General features: G+C 53.5%; 6 protein-coding genes across 6 annotated transcripts; 5 read left to right on the top strand and 1 right to left on the bottom strand.

The window, feature by feature from the left end:
- Nucleotides 1-55: 55 nt before the first annotated feature.
- Nucleotides 56-5384, top strand: COCSUDRAFT_83678 (hypothetical protein; the record flags this gene model as incomplete). Its single annotated transcript, XM_005648861.1, has 9 exons — nt 56-317; nt 518-576; nt 1099-1389; nt 1508-1609; nt 1768-1908; nt 2568-2819; nt 3162-3266; nt 3477-3608; nt 5349-5384. The coding sequence occupies 9 exons, from the start codon at nt 56-58 to the stop codon at nt 5382-5384; spliced, it is 1380 nt and encodes a 459-aa protein (XP_005648918.1).
- A 199-nt stretch (nt 5385-5583) lies between these two features.
- On the top strand, nt 5584-10496 carry COCSUDRAFT_28585 (threonyl-tRNA synthetase; the record flags this gene model as incomplete). Its single annotated transcript, XM_005648534.1, has 13 exons — nt 5584-5784; nt 5920-6156; nt 6302-6472; nt 6620-6753; nt 6876-7002; nt 7330-7611; nt 7734-7902; nt 8146-8311; nt 8700-8889; nt 9102-9230; nt 9351-9488; nt 9741-9899; nt 10128-10496. 13 exons carry the CDS (start codon nt 5584-5586, stop codon nt 10320-10322), a joined length of 2298 nt encoding a protein of 765 aa, XP_005648591.1. The 3' UTR covers nt 10323-10496.
- A 287-nt stretch (nt 10497-10783) lies between these two features.
- On the top strand, nt 10784-13423 carry COCSUDRAFT_14989 (alpha-ketoacid dehydrogenase kinase; the record flags this gene model as incomplete). The annotated part of the gene is made up of 10 exons (XM_005648533.1): nt 10784-10969; nt 11055-11168; nt 11283-11414; nt 11553-11616; nt 11726-11831; nt 11961-12093; nt 12215-12442; nt 12732-12819; nt 12911-13078; nt 13275-13423. The coding sequence occupies 10 exons, from the start codon at nt 10784-10786 to the stop codon at nt 13421-13423; spliced, it is 1368 nt and encodes a 455-aa protein (XP_005648590.1).
- A 219-nt stretch (nt 13424-13642) lies between these two features.
- Nucleotides 13643-15250, bottom strand: COCSUDRAFT_62569 (hypothetical protein; the record flags this gene model as incomplete). The annotated part of the gene is made up of 7 exons (XM_005648532.1): nt 13643-13765; nt 13907-14008; nt 14120-14254; nt 14402-14604; nt 14718-14823; nt 14953-15052; nt 15240-15250. 7 exons carry the CDS (start codon nt 15248-15250, stop codon nt 13643-13645), a joined length of 780 nt encoding a protein of 259 aa, XP_005648589.1.
- Nucleotides 15251-17975: 2725 nt separating this feature from the next.
- On the top strand, nt 17976-20139 carry COCSUDRAFT_15008 (AAA-domain-containing protein; the record flags this gene model as incomplete). The annotated part of the gene is made up of 5 exons (XM_005648531.1): nt 17976-18209; nt 18496-18688; nt 18908-19152; nt 19417-19560; nt 19792-20139. 5 exons carry the CDS (start codon nt 17976-17978, stop codon nt 20137-20139), a joined length of 1164 nt encoding a protein of 387 aa, XP_005648588.1.
- A 1180-nt stretch (nt 20140-21319) lies between these two features.
- COCSUDRAFT_83677 (hypothetical protein) lies at nt 21320-23380 on the top strand (the record flags this gene model as incomplete). Its single annotated transcript, XM_005648860.1, has 5 exons — nt 21320-21552; nt 21953-22133; nt 22369-22578; nt 22915-23015; nt 23356-23380. 5 exons carry the CDS (start codon nt 21320-21322, stop codon nt 23378-23380), a joined length of 750 nt encoding a protein of 249 aa, XP_005648917.1.
- Nucleotides 23381-23492: the final 112 nt, after the last annotated feature.

Here is a 23492-nt window from a genome sequence, read left to right as displayed (position 1 = left end):
ACGCCTGCACTGTGTCTTCCGGCCGGAGCCGAGCTCAGCCGATCCTAGCGCACAAATGGAGCAGACCTCTGCCGAGTCAGATCCCCTGCGCAATGGACAGCAGCAGGCACGGCAGCTGCATGAGAGGTCCAGCCTGTATGATGTGCCGGCAGAGCAGCCCAGAGTCCTGCTGCTGGACTGCAGCACTAATGGAACCTTCATCAATGGCGCGCGGGCCTTCAGCCAGGGACTGGGGACGCCTCTCAACGACGGAGACAGAGTGTCTCTTGTGCTGTCTGTCACACCCCTCGTGGAACAATACCTCATATTCCATGCAGGTGAGGCACCCTTCTACCAGGCTGATCTGAAGCATCACCCCTGACGGATATGCAGGCGCATAATGGCTACCGTTACTGGCCATGATAATTTTGTGCGTGAGGCGCGTCTTGTGATTGGTCGCGCGTGGGTGCAGGCGAGCCTGCAGACAGGGAGAAGAGGGCGTGGGCGCCAGTGAAGAGAATCGCATGCTTGCCGGCAGAGGATAAGCAGATGCTCGCCTCTCCAGCCGCTACCAGGCTCAGGATGAGAAGTCTGCAGGTGCGGCTCCAGACTGTGAACCTGCCTGTACACATTAGGCTTTATTGAGCATCGGAAATTACAATACTCTTGAATTTGAGGCCCTGATAGGAAGACTTGCATGCCGTAGGAGCTTTCAAGGAGTGCACACTTTTTCTTGTTCTGATGTCCTCATAAGACTGAATTGAGTGGTCTGGTGACTGCAGCGGATGACAACCTCAAAATACACAACCGCCGATTCGAGCACGCTGGAGGATTTCCAGTGCCAGATCTGCCTGGGGACCCTGCGGTCCTGCGTTGCCCTGGAGCCCTGCGGCCACAATTTCTGCGCTCCCTGCCTCTCCCACCACTTTGCCTCACAGCTCATGGTCAGCCCAAAATGCCTGCCCTGCTTAAATGCCACCTGCCTGCCCTCTGGAGTTGCATGATGCATATCCTCTTCATCCTGGTGCTCTGTAGACAGCACTGTGCGGTCATGAAGGGCACGTTTCACAGTATTGGAGGATGAGTAGGTGACTGATTGATGGTGATTGTTCTCTGCAGACAAGCAACACCCTGTCGTGCCCGCTGCGATGCGTGGCCCCCAGCAAGATCGTGGCCAACGCGGCTGTGCGGAAGCTGGTCCACAGATTCAAGGTGCCAGCGAATGTGCGCTCGAGGCAGCCACAGCTCCCGCAGCCTCCAGCGCAGCCAGCCTCCTTCCTGCAGTCTCTGCCACGCCTGCCTGTGGGCGAGCCGCCTGAAGAAGAGGAAGAGGAGATACAGATGTCGCAGCTGTGTCCCCTGAACGATGAGATCCTGCCCATCAGCGCCACTGGGCTCAGAATGAAGCAGGTCTGCTGCTTTGAAAGGCACATGATCCCAACTAATTTTATGTTCTAGGAGACAGGAAGTCCTCTTATTGTGACATTGTTTGCATGCATGGTGCCATTGATTGTGGGTGCATGTGCAGGTGGATGCGCTGCTGCATCAGGTGGAGAGCAGTGAGAAGGACTCTGAAGTGCTGATCAGCTCCCTGGAGACGCTGGCAAAAATTGCCTGGAACGACGACGAGGTGGGCATTCAACCCTTCAACCCCAGCCAACACACTAGCTATCCATGGCTGTCAATACTTCATGAATTTGACGCATTAAAGAGAAGGCAGCAAAGAAAGATGTGGGTGAAACATGCGAGCTTGAAGGTGTTGAGGTGCTGGTGCATGTATCTGTGCAGGTGCGGAAGGAGATAGCGGACCGGGAGGGTGTGTCCACCATTGTGAATGTCATGAAACGATGGACGGCGTCGGGAGGCGTCCAGTGCAACGGCTGCCTCGCCATCGTCAGCCTGGTCCGCTCCGAGAGCGAGATCTGCCAGGTACAAGCCAGCACTTGTTGCCTTCCCCTTGGACCTCAACGTACTATAGTTCCCAGTCCCCTGCAGCACATAGGCAAATTGTTTAATGAATGGCGGCCTACGTGCGCTTTCTCTGCTTGCTTTGTAAGCTGTCACCAGTGTCTCATGCAACAAGCGCATGAGTGAAGGGAGAAGTGGGTGCATTATGCGTGAAAGGCCTTGCATGCAGCCCAATTACCGGCGCGTGTAGAGCGTGCCGGAAGCAAGGAAGTATATCACAGTACAGGCAGGGACTATCAGGACAGATCCCTGCATACTGCACAATAATTAGTTGTGCTGTAATCCAATGCCGCAGTCCAGCCAACCAAGGCACAGCATATTGGAAGCAAGGGAGAGCATCACAGGCAGGGACAGCAGGGTAGACCCATGCATACAGCACATGACGTCTGCTAGCTGAAGAGACACCGATGAAATCCACATTTATTGGTCCTTCGTTGTGCCCAAATGGGTGAAATATTACTTTAGCGCTGCTCTTGACCATGTCCGCAGAGCAACTATTGGCGTGTGCCAAGGCAGAGCTTAGCCGGAAGCAAGGAAGTGCATTGTATCGCAGGCAGGGACAGTAGGATGATGCCTGCTTAAAGCACAGTACTAAGCAATGCTGTTGTCCATGGGCGCAGAGCAACCAGTGGCGCGTGGCGCGGGCGGGGGGCCTGGAGGCAATAGTGAGCGCGATGCGGCGCTTCCGTGAGTACGCGATGGTGCAGCTGTGCGCGCTGCTGTGCATGGTGCCCCTGGCGCTGGAGAACAACATCCTGCAGGCCCACCTGGCCGGACTGGGCCTGCCGGACATCTTCCTCGCGCTCACGCAGCACCTCGACCAGGTCGACCTCCAGGCCAAGGGCCTCGTCGCTCTTGGCGTCCTCGGACAGGTGCATGCAGCCGCCCCAAATCCACTGCTATTAGCAGATCGCATTCCTTCAGGACTTGGAGTGCTTGGTCTACCTCGAACAGGGTGTAGGAAAGTCAAGATACAGCAGGCACATTTCCTGTTTGCATAGGCATGGAGTCATGTATTTAATATGCAGCACCTCAGCCAAGGGGGTTTGTGAGGGTGAGGTGTCGGCGTTGAAATTTCCTCCACTCTGATTGTGTGCCACAAAAGCACCGTGGATGGTCGCAGTGCATACCTCTTGACATGATGCGGGCGAGTGTACACACTCGGGGCATGACAGTCAGCACCGACGGTGAAAGTGGCTTGTCTGTCGGCACAGGGTGAGGAGCCGATGCACGACGCCATCCGCGCCAGGCAGCTGCAGCTGGGGGCGGCCAGGGTCATCGCGCGCGCCCTGGAACACCACGGCCGCAGTAATGAAGAAGTGCAGTATCACTTTCCTCCTTTGTTGCCGCCATGCCCTGGAACGAAGCATTACGACTACCTGCGTACTCAGTGCTGAGCCGCTGCTGTCTCTTGGTCCTGCATTCCTGGAGATCCAGTGCTGCTCAAGCTGGGAGGGGCAATGTTCTGATCAACGCTAAGGCAATTGTGCTTAGTGATGTTGCTGATGCATCCATTGTCACTGTGGCAGGTGCTTTGGGCTGCGCTGTTTGCGCTGGCAGTGTTGGTGCGCGAGGGGTCTGCCCCCCACTCCCTGGCGCTGCGCTCCACCGCAGCAGCCGGCATGCTGCCCCTGCTGCAGTCCTGCATGGCCGCCTACAAGGTGCGCACGGCCTGCCCCCCCTCCTTGCTCCTGTGCTCCTACCTTGATTGCCCTGGAGGCATGTTTAGTGCTTCAATCAAAGCTGCTCTGGGTTGAGAGTTGGTGAGAAGCAGACACGAAGGCAGCACGAGTGCCGGATAAAAGAAGAAGGGATGCCGTGCAAGCAGATATTGCGGTATTGTGCTGAGAAATCGTGAGTGGCCAAGGAGCAAGGGTATATATGGGTGTCTGACTTAGGGGTGTTGCCATAAGTGCAGGGGAAGGCAGCCGCTAGACAGGAGGAAGGCGATGAGATGATCATCTCGGCTGGGGACTTCCTGATTAGGGCGCTGAAACCTGCAGCGGCTCGTCTGCACTGGGAACGGGTGGCACTTGTGACTCTTGCGGGCGCTACGCTTGGTGAGTCTCTTGCTCTGCATTGTTTGCCTGTTGCGATCATGGGATGCTTCCCCTGTTCAGCTCTCTTAAGACTCAAGCTTGACTCGGAAAAGCTTCTGTTATCACAACACATGTTATTACAGTGTGCAGCCAAAATACCATTGTCCTTCTGGGAAGTGCCCTGAATGATGGTGTTCTGCTCTGCAGGTATTGTGGCTTGGAAATGCCGAGGCCTAGCGTTAGAAAAACCATGAGGCATCTGCATTCAGCAACTGGTGTGAGCAGACGTTTGATAATGTGTGTGTCACTGTGTTCCTGTACATGAATATTGATGATATGATTGCCACTGTTGAGTTTCCCATTGGGGTTTCCATAGTGTTACATAGAGTAGATGAGCGTTTGAATGTACTCTGGTTTCAAGGGGCCGTTGGAAACAAAACTTGTTGTACATAACACTTCAGTCGACAACTTCCAGCACTTGAGATAGATGTTAGAAGCCTGCAATTGTCAAGAGTGCCACTTGCAAACTTCTAAATGCTGTACCAAATGGCCTGTTTCTGTAAGTTGAGCTCAAGGTAATATCAAGTGTGACTGGCAAATGATCTCGAAGCTCAAGCTACCACCAATGACACGTTAGACTTCTGATTCCAACTCCAAGAAAACTGGTTGAGACGCTGCATCCAGTGGGCGGCCAGAGCTTGGAGGGAGGCTGGCTGCTTTCCATCAGGGTTGTAGATTGCCGCTGGCTTTGGTGGGTATGGAATGGGCACCGGGGACTCCTCATCCCTTTCAGGCTGATGCCACCAAGCTTTGGGGGCGTAAGGATCCTTCAGCTTCCTTGGCCGCGTCTGCAGAGCAAGCATGACGTCGTGGACCAGCAGAAACAGATTGGACACTGTGCAGCAAGCCCACTTGTCATTAGGTCAGCAAGGGCACATTCTGGTTGCTCCCTGTGATGATGCATCTTGGTAATGACTACTTATTCTCACCTTCCCATGAGTTCCCCGAAATCTCTGCAAGAGCAGTAGGTGTGTCAGCAAATGTACAATTGCCTGGATATGTGCATGAATGGCACGAAGTCAAGGAAATATGATTCAGGAATACAAAGCTATTATTATACGCACCTTTCCTCGCTTTGTGCGAATGTCACCCCTGCCCATCAAGAGGTATGACTCTGATGCACCACTTGGCAGTGTGTCAGAGCACCTTTCCTGCGCTGCATTTGCATTTTTTTCTCGCAATTCTTCAGCATATGTTACCCGATCTGTAGTTGATGCCAAACTACCAGAGAGCACTCGACCAATCGAGCTGCTAGACTTATATACTTGCTTGGCAGCCTCTATTGCCTTGCTCATGCTGCAGGGCTACAGGAAACGCAAGATCGTGATAACAGATTAAAAATTCATATCAAATCAACAAGCACCTAAGAAAAATAATGAATTTATGGACATTTTGCAAATTGCAGTGTTCAAGGATATTTCGTGTTTTGTCTGTTGTCGGCCCGCGGCGTTCCATCCTGCTGGGCAGTTCTGATCAGCTTCTCAATCGCAATTTTCTCAATCTTGCACAAAACGATTTGCAACAGATTATATTTACCATGGGAGCGGATTGTTGTGGAGGCGAGAGCCTTCCAGCAGTGCAGCACAAACTGAATGATTTGCATCTGAACACATTATCAAACAATGGTACGAAGGCGGCAGATCCGAAGTCTCACGAGGAGTCTGCAAAGGAACTTGAAGCTTTCATAAAGAAGAGAATCGAGCTCTTCGAACACTACAACGCGAGGCACATTGCAGAGGTCTGATCACATCCAATCAATACGGCCACAAAGCTTGTGGATTGTTCCCTTGCGTTTGCACATGAGATGCCTGGACGGGCTTCTTTGAACCTTATATCCTCATAATGATAATCTTAAATTTTGAGCTGGTTGCAGGTGGAGGAAGCCAAAGCGAAGAATGAGCCCATAGTCGTCAAGTTGCCTGATGGCTCTGAGAGGCAGGCCATCAAGAATGTGTCCACGCCGATGGATGTCCTCAAGGAATATGCAAAGGACCTCTTGAAAACGGCGGTAGTGGCGAAGGTGAACGGAGATGTATGGGACCTCTTCAGGCCCCTGGAGGGAGACTGCAGCCTGCAAGTCTGCAGCTTTGAGGACGAGGACGGCAAACATGTGAGTAATGACGCAGATTCCCTCTTGAATTGATGCAAGCCGATGAGAGTATTTTGAATGCTCTGAGGGGCACTGTCGCCACAGACCCGTCCATGAAAATTACTCATGTAAGCCATGATAGGTTAGGAGAGACTTGCTTGTGCAGACGTTCTGGCATTCCAGCGCGCACGTGCTGGGAGAGGCTCTGGAGGCCTGCTTTGGCGTGCGCCTCACGATTGGGCCTGCCATCGAGGAGGGCTTTTATTATGACTGCTACATGGGCGATCGCACCCTCACGGACGCTGAGAGACCCATCCTGGAGAAGAAGCTCGAGCAGGTCCATTCGCTGCCATGCTCTGTCCCCTCGCCACTCTGGAGTCAATGGTTTCTCAGTCTCGTGTGCTGCAGCCTGCAATAATCATTGATGTGTCGGGTGTGTCCTTGAAACATTCATTAGAATGAAATATATTGTGAATGGGTGCAGATCACGAAGGAGAAGCAGAATTTTCAGCGCGTTGTGGTGACGCGTGAGGAGGCGCTGTCCATGTTCCAGGAGAACAAGTTCAAGGTGGAGATCATCAGCGCGCTGCCGTCCGAAGCCACCATCTCCCTTTACAGGTGCGGCGACGGGGAGTGGCAAACTTTCCCCGACACCTTTTATTTTACTTTGAAGGCGGCAAAGTCAAGTTAACTTCTTTGTGCTGGAATAAAAATGGTGCTGGGACATGTAAAATGCGCAGATGTGGCCCAATGGTGGACCTCTGTCATGGCCCGCACCTTCCCAACACGGGCTACCTGAAGACCTGCGCAGTCAACGCCTTGAACCGCGCGTTCTGGCGAGCTGACGTCACCAAGGAGCCGCTCCAGGTGGGAACCTTCTCAGTGTCCTGTGTCTGGCACCTGCAGGCCAATTATGCTCGAGTCATGAGACATGCATACGCTTCTGCATAGCATTGCCTGCTCTGGACATATCTTGTTGACCTTGATTCCTCAATGCATGCCTACATTTCACTGCATGCCTACAGAGGCTGGTGCGACCTATGGATGATTTACCTGCAATCAAAGAGCAACTTGGTCGCCTTGAGGTCCAACACTGGAGCCTCCAGTCAGAGAGACAGCCATGATGGCAAACCATCTACTCCTCTGTTTTGGGCCTGTCTCAACCTGTCTGATGGGAGATGGTGGTGTGCGCAGAGGGTGTATGGGGTGACGTTCCCGGACAAGAAGCAGATGGCGGACTACAAGCACCGCATGGAGGAGGCCAAGAAGCGCGACCACCGCAAAGTGGGCACGCAGATGGAGCTCTTCATGTTCCACCAGCTCTCCCCCGGCTCCTGCTTCTTCATGCCCAACGGCGCCCGCATCTACAACACCCTCATCGAGGCATGCATCCTCCTCAAAAGCGCTCTGACATACTGCTCTCATATACTTAGAACTTGCTTGCAGGCAGACAATCATCATTTGTCTGATCACTACGTGCTGCATACCTGCTTGCATGCAGATTTGGCAGGACAATTGCAAGACGGAGTTGTCATCACATGAGCAAGTCTTCGGTCGGGCTCGTGTAGTGTTCCAAGGTATGAATTGGACCTGCGCAGTACATCCGGGAGCTGTACTGGCAGTACGAGTATGAGGAGGTGGTGACGCCCAACATGTACAACTTTGACCTGTGGAAGACGAGCGGGCATGCAGACCACTACAAGGAGCACATGTTCCTCATCAACATCGAGAAGCAGGAGTTCGGCCTCAAACCCATGAACTGCCCCGGTGCGTCAACTTGTCATTTAAGTCTTGAAATGCATGCAATGCAAATTCTGTGCCAAAAGCTCCGTTATGTTTGACGTCTTACATGCGATCTGTCTTGACATGAATTGCATGTCCCTTATTTGGATCAGGACAGGATGCATGCAGACTGTCCCACACATTTGTTCGGTCTCACCTAAGAAGTCAGAGCTCCTGATCGTCCAGCTGACCTTCCCTGTTGAGGCGCTGCTTACTCTGTTGGTGCAGGGCACTGCCTGATGTTTGGCAGCCGCACGCGGTCGTACCGGGAGCTGCCGCTGCGGCTGGCGGACTTTGGCGTTCTGCACCGCAACGAGTTCAGCGGCGCGCTCCAGGGCCTCACGCGCGTGCGCCGCTTTCAGCAGGACGACGCCCACGTCTTCTGCAGGCGAGTGTTTGCACCAGCACCCTCTTTTTATCTGTCACCGGCCACTTCCAAGACCATACTGACACAGAATGATTCTCCCCCCAAACCTCCAGACTATAACTGGGTGCCTTGATGAGGGGCTGACACCCTGGCATGACTTTATCCTCTTCTTTCATCTGTAAGATTACCTGTAATACATGCCACTCTAATCAAGATCAGCGCACCCTACACTGACAGATGATAATGTGAAGGAGAAGTCAGAGTCCATTGGATTGTGGTGGAGTAAAAGCCACAACCTGCTCAGAAAGGAGAATTATGATTCACTTGTTGCTGGACCTACCTTAATCCCTGATTTCTAAATCTTGGAAAAAAAACTAACAGTAAGGATACAACTGACAGGAGAAGTGCTGTGCAGGCCGGACCAGGTGCTGCAGGAGGTGAGTGCGGTGCTGCACATGCTGGACGAGGCCTACCGGGTGTTTGGGCTGACCTACAAGATGGCCCTGTCCACGCGGCCAGAGTCCTACCTGGGCACGCTCGAGCAGTGGGACGCCGCCGAAGCCAGCCTCAAGCAGGCCCTCGACTCCACGGGCCAGCCCTGGGAGGTTTGCCCCCCTTCACAGCATCTCTGTAATAAGCACAATTGAGAGAATGATGAGAAAGGTATGAATGCTTCAGCTGAGCCTTTAATGAAATCTGGGAAGACCACTGGAGCTGGGAAGACTACTGGAGCTGGGAAAGCTGCATCACGGTGATTGCACAGAGGTGACACTTGATGCGGGTCAGTGCTGATGGCAATGGTGTGGCATGCGTGCAGCTCAATCCAGCAGATGGCGCATTCTACGGGCCCAAGATCGACATCACGGTGTTCGATGCCCTCAGACGGAAGTTCCAGTGCGCCACGGTGCAGCTGGACTTCCAACTGCCCATCCGCTTCGGCCTGCAGGTTTTGCATTCCCGCCATTGCTTTCCCTTGCATAAGTGTACCCTATTCATGCGGCCCAACTGCAAGTTTTCCTTCTTCTGCAGCTGCAGCTGACTTCCGCATGTGTGCTGCGGGGTACAGTATGCAACGGACAAGCTGAACGAGTTTGAGCGGCCAGTCATTGTGCACAGAGCCATCCTGGGCTCTGTCGAGCGCATGTTTGCCATCCTGACGGAGCACTATGCTGGCAAGTGGCCTTTCTGGCTGTCCCCACGGCAGGTGAGGAATCCCAACACTCTCTTAATGACACTCTAGTGATGTGCGGGGGTGTTTCTGCCTTGATGAGGTTGCAGAATAAGTCACATGGAGGGGCTCGGGTAATATTGAGAGCATGACCTCCCAGTGCTGAGCAGTGCCGCTGCCAATTTGAAAAGACAGTGGCACTGCTCAGCACTTGGGGAACTCATGCTCTGAAGTTATTGAGCATCAGTCAGAGGAAACCAGTTTGAAGTTTGGGTCTGTGCTGTGCAGGTGATGGTTGTCCCCATCTCAGAAGCGAGCGCAGAGTACGCACAGGAAGTCAGGAGAACGCTCAGGAACGCCCGCTTCTTCGTGGATGTGGACCTGGCAGACAACAAGATGCAGAAGAAAGTGCGCGAGGCTCAGCTGGCGCAGTACAACTACATCCTGGTGAGCTCTTGGCCACTGAAGCTCTGTCGTGGTATACCGCCTGTCGAACAAGACCCCTCACAGATGCTTGCATGTTCAGTGCCCTCCAACGAGGTCGACTGCATGCATGCAATGGACAGCACCTGGCTCTTTCTGCAATTTCCTGGGTGCCCTGTTAATTCTGCGACGGTCTACAAGGCCTGACTCACAGAGTAGTGAGGATTTGAATTGATGGTCTGCACTGTGCAGGTGGTGGGAGAGAAGGAGAGGGAGCAGAAGACGGTGAATGTGCGCACAAGGGACAATGTGGTGCACGGCGAGCACGCGCTGTCAGAGGTCGTCCAAGTGCTGCAGGAGGAGAAGGCGCAGCGCAGCCTTGTGTCCCTTTTTAAGGGGCATGACAATGGCTCATCAAATGGTGCAGCGCCAGCTCCTGCTCAATGATGGTGGGGCCGTTTCAATTGGCTGGCCTGACGTTTGGTCAGTGGATGATCACACATTCTGTATCATTGCCTAGCTAGGTTGGACCAGAAATCGATTCACTGATCAACACGGATGTTGCGCTTGGGGTCACTTTTCACCTCACAAGGAATCGAAGTACGTGTAATTGTGTTTGCCAAAATACGTTCTCAGGTCAGGACCTCAGAATACATACAAACCTTGATGTTTCTCATGTAGTCAGGCATTGTTGCAGTGCAAACCTGCACTCAGCATGCAGGTGGAGCGTATCATGCATTTCGGAGGTGAGGCGTTTCGGAAAGAGAAAATAGACACTGAGCTGCTTCCAGCACCTTTGATTCTCTGTCAGAGCCCAATAAATTGTGTAAGAGTCGCCGGCCTAAGGAGAAGAGCGCCCTGATCTTCAATCCGTGCGTGCTCTATCGCGATGACAGTGTGTCAAGATCATGGCCTTTGTTTGTAACTCAGTATGCCGTCTCTGGAGGAGTAGAATATCACCATCTAGAATTTCTTGTCACGATGTGATATCTAGCACGTCGTTGGAGCAGTGCTTGCTCCGAACAGTCTGGAGTGATGCTCCATCGACTGAGACATTACCAGGAGAAAGGTTCTATGATTCAACTATCGAGAAGGTGCGGCACCCAGTCATTGACTTTTCATCATCACACTAGAGTGACAAGGCCCGAATGCAAGCCTAAATTCTCGGGATCTGTGCAGTATGCTCTCCAGGACATCGAGGCGCTTTCTCTCCAGCAAATGCTGGAGTTTGGCAGAGCTGCGCTTTTCAATGAATCCAAGATCCTCACAAGCGCAAGACATGCGCAGAGAGAGGTCTGCTGTCTCGCTGTTTCTGTTCACTGACTGGACACTTCCCATCATCGTGCAGAGGAGATGGTGCCTGAAGTGTCATGAATTTAGCCACGAATCTGCCCCTGCTGGCTGCAGCTGCCGAAGCGTCTGGCACGGCGGCTAATGGACCTGCAATTTCTTCCATACATTGTTGTCACAAATCCCCACATCAAGCGGGTGTACGATGCATACTATCACGCGTTCAACACACTCCGCAACATGCCCCAGGTGATTCATGTCACCTGCAAGCTGATGCGCAGTGGCTTCTCTCATTGTCCATAATCACTTGCCTGCGCTCAATGCTTGGGCAACTGTCTCAGAATGGATATGACAGCTGGATGAGATTCAGCACTTGGGGTGCTACAGGTGCAAACGGCTGCAGATAATGACAAACTGACGCAAGTCTTGCAGCGGCTGGTTGATGAGCATGGTATGTGCCTCGGGCATCTGTGCCGACTTGAGCAATTGCATGTCGACACCAACCGGTCTCTTGAAGGTTGCAGAGTTGCAAGTAATGGGCTTTTGTGCCTGTCATGCAGCCCCCATGCTGGACGCTCTGGCAGCTGGGTTCCGTGAGTGCAAGATGAAACCTATCGTCGGCCCAAAGCTGCAGATGGACAATTTCTTGGACAGCATGCTCCGCAGGTGATACTTAGAGATACCTTGTAGCAAGAGAGATAATAAAAGCTGATAGTTCTGGTTTTGTGCCAGCAGCAGTAATATTCATGCGTCCAGATATGCAACTGAATTTTCTTGCATGTGTCTGAATTGCAGCCGCATCAGTCGCCGTGTGATGGCCGAGCAGCACATTCACCTGGCCCTCAGGCGGCCAGGCTACATCGGAATCATCTGCACTGACCTGTCCCTGCCCGACGCCATCTCCTTTGCAGCCCAGCGAACAAAGCAGGTGTTGGCCTTCGAATCACTTCCTGAGCACTGTCATGCATGACTTCTGCATCACTTCCTCTTTTCTATTTTACATCACAGCCAAGCGAAGCCAGCATGCTGAGGAGTCCACACTCATGCAGGTGTGCACAGAAACCTTTGGTGCAGCACCGGAGGTGCTGATCAGCGGCACCAGCGCTCAGCTGGCAACGATGCCCTACATACCGACGCACCTGGACTACATGCTGTACGAGCTGCTCAAGAACGCCATGCGCGCTGTGGTTCTATCACACAGGGGGCGGCCGCTGCCGGCGCTGACCGTGGCCATCTGCAAGGCGCAGTCCTCTGTCACCCTGCGCATCTCCGACCAGGTACTGTCGTCTGCTGAGAGGATAGGTCTATCTCATATTAAGAGAATAGTAAGGGAAGGGAGATGCAAGACACACAAGGCAGTGCAAGAGGCATGTGGGGAGAAGGGCTGCCGCGCAGTGTATATGCAGTGCTAGTGACAAACAAAACTCCTCCGGCTCAGGAGCGCAATATACTTTATTGCATGCACGCGATCAAGATTGCACCTGCCTTGACCAGCACTCTAGCAGCCTGTGATCACAATTGGAATGACCCTCAGCAGTGTACTAAAGTCTCATGTCTTCTTTGCAGGGGGGAGGCATTCCTGACGACCAGCTAGACAAGGTCTTCCAGTATGGCTTCACCACTGTTGGTGCAGAGGATGCCAGCATGCCGGTGGGTTCCTGAATGACTCCTTTGACATTGCACTGCCACATTAGGACTTGCCGTCAGGGTGATGTATTACTTATGTGACTACTGGTTTTTTTGAGAGGGTCATTTTGTGCGGATCTCATGTGGCCTGCAGGAGAGTCAGAGTCAGGAGGGGATCAACATGTGGTCGCACATGACGGAGAGGTCGGCCTCTCCTGGTGGCCCCTGGAGGATGGGCGGCCTTGGCTTTGGCCTGCCACTCTCCCGCCTATACGCCCGATACTTTGGTGCGTGCAAAGAGAAGGCTTCTCTTGTCAAGACATAGCTGTTTCATCTCAGCACATTTTCACATTCTACTGCAGAACTCATCATCCGTTTGAGCTGTAAAGATGCTTCTTTAAAATCTTGTCAGCCCCTGCAAAACTGAAGGATTGCAGCATGTGGCTGCAAAGTGGCTCATTAGCCTTGTATTTTTTTCCTCAGGTGGGGACTTGCGACTGGTGTCTATGCCAGGATATGGAACTGATGCATATCTGAGCATACAAGATCTTGAAGGAGACTGGGAGGAGCAGCGGGTGGAGCCACAGATAGCCACTGTGGGCAATGAATCCACTTTGCTGCCTTCAAGTTGATTATGATATATGCCAGGAACTGTTGATATTAAGTTATCATAAAACCCCTTGAGGAGCTCCAATCAAATTGTATTGTTTGCTACATTGGGACTCTCAGATTGCAAATATTGCAGCAAAAGGCATGGCAGTGCTTTCACTACCGTATCCCTGATGAGTAAACTTTGTCAGCAGACGTCTAGGCAATCCTCAGAATTGTCACTATGAAACATTAGTAGTGTGCTATAATCTCTGTCTGTCGTTGTTCTGCAATGCGTCCCATCTCCGCTCTATGCCATCCAAGTGGGCGAGCCCCACCACTCCCACAATGCGGCCCTCCAGCTGCTGCAGGCAATTGACCATGTACTGCAACACACCCCCATGAGATCAATATCGTTCTTGTCAACACCGGTTGCAATTTATGTCAGCTGATCCTGCTACATGACACAGACGTGGGCCAAATCCTGCCAAAAAACTATAAATGCCTGAGCATATTGAACCACTCACCTCATCCCTCTCATCTGTGAGGGCGCTGGCAAGCTCTGGGTTCACCTTGCGCATGTACTCAGTCATGGCCCGAGCCATCTTCCTGTTCTTCATGGCCTCAACCTGCGCTCACAATGACGGTTATCATTGAACTGCCACACCCACACACTGAGATTTGGCGCAGCAAATACAGCACCACTCGAAGCCCAATAACTAAGTATTGCCGTTCCACACAGCATCACAGCATTTTGATGCGCAGAGAGTGAGGAAACTTGCCTGGTCTGTGAGCTTGCCGCTGCCATTGCTCCGCAAGAAATCCACAACCTCTGCTGGTGGCAGGCCTCCGCCCATCACCATGCTCAGCAACCCCTGCATTCAGACAAAACAATCGTCATGACCTGATCAGGCAATGTTCTTCTCCCTTCCTCATGCTTGACCCTGAAGAGCACTTTAAGAAGCACATCCTGCGTGATCCTTGATATACAGACTTCACATCCTCTCATTCTCCTACAATACCTGTTGCATGAACACAGTGGTGAGGGAATTGCAGGTGGATGGGCCTGCCTGCACGGTGAGGCTTTCTGAGATGCGGCGCATAGTCCGGTCTTGGTCAGCATCACCGAAGACAATGCGCGCTCGCAGCAGCTCTGCCTCCTCCATGGCCACCTTGAACTCCAGCCCCGGATCCATCCCCAAGCTCTTCAGCAGCCGGTAGAATCCTGTGAAATGTCAGTATATCAAGTGGTTAGCGGGCTTGACAATGGACACACTTACGCTTGTGGAAGGCTTTCCCCATCAGAGATTGCAGTGCTATGCTGACCAGAGCAGATACCTTGCATGCCCATCTTTACGAACTGCTGCGGCAGGTCGCGCCCGCCTGCGCCCAGCTGCCGGAGCAACTCCTGCACCAGATCTTTCGCAAAGCCTCCCTCCTGCAACTGCACACACCAAAAGCAGGTGTCACAAGTCACCGTATGTAGTTAGCTGTGTCATTGACTTGGGCGGGGCAATCAAATTATCACAGATCGCAATCAGGTTACAGCAGATGCATGACAAATTAGCTTTACCTGTGCAGAACCGCGTATTCTCCGTGCACGGGCCTCACAGAGCTCCACCATGACTGATGTGGGCTTCACCACGCGTATCAGCTCCCTGACCTCCTCAGCACTGTTGCGAGACACATGCGCTGTGCCTACCAAGAAAATCTGCAGGAGACCCCTGATAACGTCAATTAATACGGGCTAGCAGATATACTTCTTTTTCTGTCCATCTCAGCAAGACAAGAAGGAGTATCAGGACAATGTTGTTCTCTGTTTCAGGTTGATGTTTTAACGATTGTTGAGCATCATTGCACCTCTGCGCCATTGTTCAGGTTCCTTAGCAGTGTGGTGGTCTCTGACAGCACAGCGCTGCTTGCAGACGTATTGGACGACTTCCTGACCGGTGTGTACCAGCACTGCAAATACAATAAGACTCTTGAGATGTTTTCTGGGTGATGTCACATCAGATCATGATCGAAGCAAAATTTATCTTGACATAGCAGGTCTTGTACCTGGTTGTTATGGGCAACATGTAGTGAAGACTTGGTCAATACATTGGCATTCTGCGAGCTTCTCAAATTGTGCCATTGGCGTAGACTTGTGAGCTGTGCTATGTGGAGACTTCTAGGCAGAATGGCATCAAAACAGGGATTTGGAAAAGTCGGATTTCCCGCTTTAAGCACGACAGATGCCGTGCGAAACAGTCTTGTATACATTACCTCTTGCTCCTATTGATCCTAATGACCAACATCACCACGACATCGGCGAGCATGCCTTCAGAAAATGCATAAAGATCACGTGCCACCGTGCTTCAATACTGTTAGTAACTACCTATCCACAAGACGACAATTTGGCTCGATCCAATTCTTTGTCAGAAAGAGCTGAGAAAAACGCTTCTTTTGGGAATTCTCGGATTTATTCGAGGATTCCAGTCAGTACTCTGACGTAGATTGCGAGCTTGAACGGGAAAAGTTCCTGCAATTTAATAGGAGCAGGAATAGCTTAATGAAATGTAGCGTGTAATAACTGAAGATGATGTTGGGATCAAGCATCATGTATTTTCAGTCTTCCATTCACAGTGCTGATATAATGCCTGGCTTGCGTGGCATACCGTCTTGTCCTAGGTGCAGCAGCCGGTCAAGCATTCCTCGTGGAGGTCGAGGATGGAAAAGGGAAGGAGCTATTCAGAGATGCTCCAGAAATACACATGATCAGGACCGATCAAGTTCCAGGTCGAGAGCGGCAGAGCAGGTGACATTTTGATGAGATGTCCTTTTTACCTCAGCATCTGGCAGCCTTGGCTCTCCTGGTTTTATACATACTTTGCAAATCTGTCTAAGATAATAGGTCAGTTGTTCTCACATCAGAGCTTGGACCCTAGAGTAAGCCACACCAACTCCATGTGATGTAATTGCAGTCCCTCTCCTGCGAAGAGAGGCCTGCTCAGCCTCCTGATGCCGATTGCTGTGAGGCGTCCACTTCAGACAGACGAGAGGATGGGTTGCCGGGAGACACGGTGCGTGCGCTCTGGCTCTCATCACTGCCATCACTAATATATCATCTATTGGACCGCAGTACATCAGCAGAACTGAATGGGGCATCTGGCATGTGTGCAGGCCAGAATGCTCCTCGCAGGAGCCCCTTTTGCAGCAGTGAATCTCTCGAGCGTCTCGCCCAAGAAGGTGACGGCGGCCTTCAAGTCCCTGAAGGACAAGATCTACTATGGGGACATCCTGCCGCCCGTGGGCAGCCAGCAGATCAGCTACGCGCGCTTCATGGACCTCATGCACGACAAGAGGATCAAGCGTGTCATTCTACTGGGCGATGCCAAGATTGCCATGGTGGAGGTGCCTGTCGAGGGCTATGCGTCAAAGCTGGAAGAGGCCAGATACGACCGCAAGGACGAGGAGTGCGTTGCTAAAATTTCCATAGAGATCCTTTTGTTGTTGATTGGCGTGTTCTGTCGCATGACAGCCTAAAGGCTTGTCAATACCCAGCCTCTGTCTTGCAGTTAAGTGCTGATGGGAGGGACAAGGAGTCATGCCTAGTGCCTCTGCTCAGTGCATGATGCAAGGGTGGATGCTGATAACAACATCAAGAGGCCTCGGTAGCCGTATAAATAGCAGTCTGGAAGTGGCATGTTCCACTTCTGTCATTGAGAATTTCTTTATGACTGAACAAATTCCTGGCTGGCTGCAGCATAATGTATGCGCCGCAAAACCCGGAGCAGAAGATGGAGAAGTACCGCTTCTATGTGGAGCTGCCGGGGGACTTTTGGGAGAACAGCCCCTTCATGGACGAGCTCAAGCGCAACATGGCACCCCTGCGCAACGCCGAGGGCCGGGTCGCCTACAAGGACATGCTGCAAGTGGGGCAGGTCCACCCTGAACTGGTGGTCATGGACCCTGGCGACGCGTGAGCCCCTTCTCGCCTGTCTTGCCATTCTCTGGCCATTAGTAATCAGATTATCTCTGAATGGGGCACTCTACTACGGCACGCATAGCAGGGATGCATAAAAGACAGGCCTGGCTCGGGCAAAGGGGCGCTACAGACACTTGAGCACTGAAAGAAAAGAGTTGCACATCACCTTCACTCAAGCAGGACAGCTCAAGCGCAGTACACGCTTTTTATAACATTCCATGGTGGCACGGATCTGATGGTCTTGCTTGAGATGTGCATGTTGGATGCGTGCAGCCTGCTTGAGTTCTTGATCATGGGGATGACGTGTGTGGGGGGTGCAGGTTTGTGTGGCTGAATCAGTATGCGGATCAGTTCCTGCCGATCGTGGCGCTGGTGGGCCTGCGCGTCATCGTGGGCCTGGGGGACAAGCTGCTCAAGGCCGTCACGCGGCCCAAGAAGGACCCCATGCAGGTACTCTCTTATGCATTCAAGTGCTCACGTCAGTCTTGCTCAATTTGTTCACCTTGCAAGTGGTCTTGCCAGCTGCAACCGAGTCCAGAAAGGATGTTTGCTTCACTCATGTACGCCAAGCAAGACAAGATCGGAGTTAAGGCCATAAAAAGCACTCAATAAAGCAGGATATAGAGGGGATGCTTGCTACTGTGAAGATCTTGCTCACAAGATGGGAATGGCTGCAGGAGCTGGCGGAGGAGTTTGGGCGGCACAGGGCGAAGGAGTTCAACGTGGGCGTGGAGAGGAAGGACACGGGGGTGCGCTACGAGGACGTGGCGGGCATCGACAGCATCAAGGCGGACATTGAGGAGGTCATGAAGATGATTCTGGGCGCCGAGGAGTACCAGGCCATGGGCGCCCGCGCCCCCAGGGTGAGCCCACCGCAACCCACCAGCCCTGTGATATCTCATGGGTAAGATGGCAGTAGGGTGTAAAGTGGCTGCCCACACACCCATTGCATCGCACAATCTGGGGGACCATTTCCCAATGACAGTTCCAGGGACTTGGCCCTTCTGCGATATGCATGAGCAATTATATACCGAAGACTTACGTCCTCGTATTTCAGTGTGTGTCAGCTTACATGCCACAGAAGGCATGGGTTGGCAAGGATGCTAAAGGTGCAATGCGCCCTAACTGGCAAGTGTTTGTCGGGTGCAGGGAATTCTGTTGGAGGGCCCTCCAGGTACGGGCAAGACGTACCTGGCCAAGGCCATGGCGGGCTCCTCCAATGTGGCCTTCTTCTCGGCCAATGGCTCCGAGTTTGTGGAGATGTTTGAGGGCGTGGCCGCCGCGCGCATCCGCGACCTCTTCCGCGTCGCCAGGAAGCACGCCCCCGCCATCGTCTTCGTCGGTGGGCACCCCAAACTTTCCCACACGCCGCATGCTGTCCACCGCGATACACCATCCTCCACATGCAAGGGACGTGCCCACTTCCTTGCTGGCGTTTTGTTGGTCCGCACAGCAGACGTAGTGGGAACGCCTGCTCTGTGTTCACCCTAAAGGGCCAGATTTGGGGCTACAAGTCACAGCAATGCACCGATTAATCGGCGGCCTGCATGCATGCGCGCAGACGAGATAGACGCAATCGGCAAGGCGCGTGGGCGTGGCAACGACTCGGGCTCGAAGGAGCGCGAGCAGGGGCTGCTGCAGCTGCTGTACGAGATGGACGGCTTTGAGGCAAATGATGGCGTTCTGGTGGTGGGCGCCACGAACAGAGTGGCACTGCTGGACGATGCGCTGCTGCGCAAGGGGCGCTTCGACATGGTCATCTACATGGGCCGCCCCTCCACCAGCAACCGCTTCAAGATCCTCGAGGTGATTTCCCTGCTGCCCTGTGCTTCCTGCTGGTGCTTCCCACAGGGATCTGTATTCGTGCGTCATCTTGCCAAGGCCTTTAGAATCGCTGTTCGGAGAGGAAATAAGGTTGCCATTGGTTGCCTAGAGCAGGCTGGCTTGGGATAGGTTTGAGCTCATGCTGAGAGGCCAATGCCTTGTTGCTGGGAGGGGCAGGTACTTAGTGCACCCCACATGAGCTGTCCACTGTCATAAGGCTGATCAGATGAGTGCCTGTGGCGGCAGGTGCATGCCAAGGACAAGCCGATCCCGAGGGAGGGCGACTCGGTGTGGGAGAGCGACGCTCTGCTGCACCGCGTGGCCGAGCTCACCATCGGCTACGCCGGAGCTGACCTCGCCAACCTCCTCAACGAGGCCGCCATCCTCATGGTACGCCTTTTAGCATTACAACAAACGCACACTTGAGCTGCACTACAGCTTTTGTGGGGTCTGCCTGTTGTCTGTCTGCCTGAATCACGCGTGACTGCAGAACATCCCTTGGTGCAATGCATCTCTGTGCATGCTGCCGACAGCAGCATTTCAAACAGAGCCCTTAGCGCCTGCATTGCTGCAAATTTCGCCGCTAGGATCCAACGGCACATGGGGGCGTGCTGCGCGCAGGTGCGCAAGGACGCGCAGGCGATCGACATGAGCCTGATCCAGGAGGCGATGGACAAGCGGTCGCTGGGCCTGCCGAGCGCGCGGCTGCCGGACAGCGAGGCCAAGACGCGCATGGCCACCGTGCAGGCCGCACGCGCCGTCGCCACCGCGCTCACCCCCGGCCTGCCCCCGCTCGTGCACTGCTCCATCCAGCCCCGCGGCGGCCATATGTCCCGCATCATCTTCCTGCCCCAGGTGCCTGCCTTCTCTAGTCCCCACACTTACTATTTCATCAACAACGTCATCAACAACGTCTTACCCATGGATTCACCCATGCCTGCACCAGGTGCATATCAAATGAACTCCTGAGCAGCAATGCTTGAAGGCAATTGCAGACTGAGACCAAGCACAAATAGTATTGGACACTTCAATTTTATGAGTGCATGTGACCGGTGATGAAAGCTTTTGTTTTCATTGACATCCCGAGGGGTGCATGATCCACGATCGATAGGACTGAGGTCATGTGCGCTCATTGGCAATCCCCATTGTAGCTATGCTAGGCAGTTTTAGCATATCTTTAGGAGGTCTTCCCAGTCTGAATTAATGGGGTACACCATCCGTTGGAGAGCACTGCTCATCTCATCATCTATGTTCAAATTTCCAAGTTTGCTCTCATGTATGGATTTGTGCCCTCCAGTCGCCTCCCCAGACAAATCATCTCTCTCTCATCCTCTGTCTGGCGTATGCTTTGCATGTCACCGATGCCTGCCCAGCTGCTGTATCTTCCTGATGAACAGTGCGACTGTGTTGGGGCTGCTTGCTTGACTGTTAGCGCGCAAGCGCGGTTGAATGAAGGACTCATTCCTGCCCAGCAGCTGTGTTGTCCTTCCAATATGCGCTCGCGTCATGTCGGGGCTGCTTGCCTGCTTGGACAGCGGCAGGCGGAGTGCATTGGCTGTGACTGGACTTGCAACAAAAGTAGCGAGACGTGCACTGTGGTGTGCAGGAGTTTGGCAAGCACGGAGACCAGTGGCACCGAATGTATGCGGGCATGCCGGGCAAGAGTCCCACAAAGGTGAATGCAATGGAGCTGCGCGAGCCGCTGGCGCCGTATGAGATGCTGTGCGGGCTGCTGGTGCCCCTGTACGCCGCGCGCGCCACCGAAGAAGTCCTCTATGGCCGCCGCGGCGTCACCCTGCAGACCTCCCGCGAGGTGAGCCCGCTGTCTGCTTTTGGATTTATTGAAGAGTGATTTGTTCCTTGCAAATTGCGTATCACTCGAATACCGCCTTCCTTACACTCAACACTTGTGAGCAGTAGGACAGGGACCTCAAAACCAACAATCTTGCAGGGCGCCTAGGGAACGCAGCGAGTCTGCCTCCTTGTCGATCTTCAGTCCCTAGGTAGATTCCTGACAAATTTCTGTGACAGCATGCTGGTCAGGCAGTCTGTGCACAGAGGGCACTCCAGGAGGAGCTTGTTCCTTCAGAGCAATCTTGCGCCTTGTTGTGAGGGGCCTGAGGAGGTGAAGGAGCAGGCGGTGAGAGCCATGGATGTTAATAAAAGCCGTCTGGTGTGGCAGGTGGCGCGGGCGGGTGACCTGGCGGATTGGCTGGTGCGCAAGAGCATGATGCACCCGGCCATGCGCGACGTGCCGGTGCGCTTCGACATGACGATGGGCGGCTGGCCCGACCCCACCACGCGCGGCACCGCCGGCTCCTTTGAGCCTCTCACCCTGCAGCTGCAGCGCGCCGCCTACCGCCGCGCCATCACCCTCGTCCAGTGCGCATCCATTCCCCCTCGCTGCCCTGGCCCAATGGTGACTTAATAAGTAATTTATTTCTTTGTGTGATTCTTCTGCAGCACTGTTGATGTGTTCATCTGGACCCTGCATATATTATTCCCCCTGCTTGGCCCCAAGTCAGAATTTCTTGCAACATGCCCAGCTGAGCTGTTGCATGGGATCAAGCGTACATTTGCATGCCCCGACATTTGGGTGCTGCCAAAGTGGACAATTTCAATGGGTTGCGGCAGTGGACATTGCCGCAACCCATTGAAATCCGGGATTGTATAGGTGGCACTGAGTGGCCTTATGGAGCTTCACGAGATCCCTCGCTGATAGGCGCTGCGGCATGACTCAGACTGGAGAGATGACAAATGTTGTGTCGGTGGGTGCGCGCAGGCAGCGGCGGCCGGTGATAGAGCAGGTGGCGAGGGAGCTGTGCCACCCGGTGGACGGCATTGAACAGGTGGAGGGCCACCGCATCGTGGAGCTGCTGGAGACCACCCCCCTCGCGCCTGTGCAGCCCGACCCAGACGCACCTGAGGACGCCACCTCATCCTCTGCGGTGCCCGTTAGCAAGGTGGGCCGCACCTCTTTCCATTTCTTGTCTAAGCAGTGCTGCACTGCACTTTGCACTCCTAAATTGGCATGCCTTGCATCTGAAAGCTGCCCTTTGGCTGAAAACAAGCCGTTATCTGCTTGAGTTACGACTATTGAAGGTGTGATGATGGAGCTTCAGCTCTTAGGCACGTCAGTCCGATCCTTTCATTGGCAGGCTGGCTTTAAATTGAGGGTGTGAAAAAATGGACGCGCAGGGGTCGCTGTCGGGGTGCGCGCAGTTCTCGGGGCGGGACGGGCGGCCCGGGGCGGCTGTGTTTGCGGCGGGCGTGGGCGCAGCCGGCAGCGAGTGGGAGCGCATGGCGGTGGAGGACGAGGCGCTGCGCGCGGCCGCTGAGGTCGTCATCGGCCGTGCCGACCTGCAGGACCTCACCGGCCTCAGCGTGCCCACCCTCAAGGCCGACCAGGTATACCCCTACCCCTCTGACAGTGTAGGTAAGGGACACCTGGTCCTTTAGCTATCTCTTTGGTGTGCTGCAGACGGCATGCAGTTGTCCATACCCGCGCCTTGTGGCTTGCTGATGCGCTCGACCAGTGACAAATGTGATGTTCCAGTGAGAGGGATGCCATTCTGCCATCTGCAGGATAAATGTTTTTTGACGTGAAGATTATTGGCCTGCTCAAAGCGGGCAATTCTCTGAGCTGATGAGGCTGCTTCTCATGCATTGTCAACATGTGCCATGGGTCTCCCATGGAGGGAATTGTTACTGTGAACAGTTGTCTCGTGCTTGACACATGCAAAGATCGTGCTGCCTGTGAGCGGTGACTGGCTGCTGCAGGTGCGACAGGAGCTGGAGAGCGAGGACATTGTGGCGCGGCTGCGAGCCGTCCGGCGATATGCCAAGTCCAGCAATGGGGCGCCATTCCCGCCGCCCCCCACAGAGATGCCTGAGTACGCTGGATCAGCACTGGAGGACTGGCTGCCTGCTGAATTGGATGAAATTGTTGTGGGTTGATATCGTTGCCCACCAGTATGATCAGTCTTCTGGGAACCCAATAGAATGTAATGTGTCAGCTTGACATCCGAAATTTGAAAGCACCTGTCAAGATCTTTCTAGGAAGGCATATTTTGTAATTTGGACAACCATGTGATCATGGGTTTGCAGTGCTGTGAGCGCTAGCCTACAGAGTATTGTCAAAGATTTTTACACGGGCATGCTTGACACATCTCCTCTCACTGGCAGCGGCCCCCACACAGAGAGCCTCTGAGAGCGCTGCAGCTCAAATGGACCCGAAGCACACAAATAACATGCAAAGCTCCCATAGAATACCAAAATAAATTCCAGGAGCAATTCAATTGCTTTTGTCGACAGACATTTCT

The sequence above is a fragment of the Coccomyxa subellipsoidea genome (assembly GCF_000258705.1).
Source record: "Coccomyxa subellipsoidea C-169, whole genome shotgun sequence".
NCBI lineage: Eukaryota > Viridiplantae > Chlorophyta > Trebouxiophyceae > Coccomyxaceae > Coccomyxa > Coccomyxa subellipsoidea.
The sequence above is the reverse complement of the archived record's forward strand: the minus strand, read 5'-3'. Positions and strand labels throughout refer to the sequence as shown.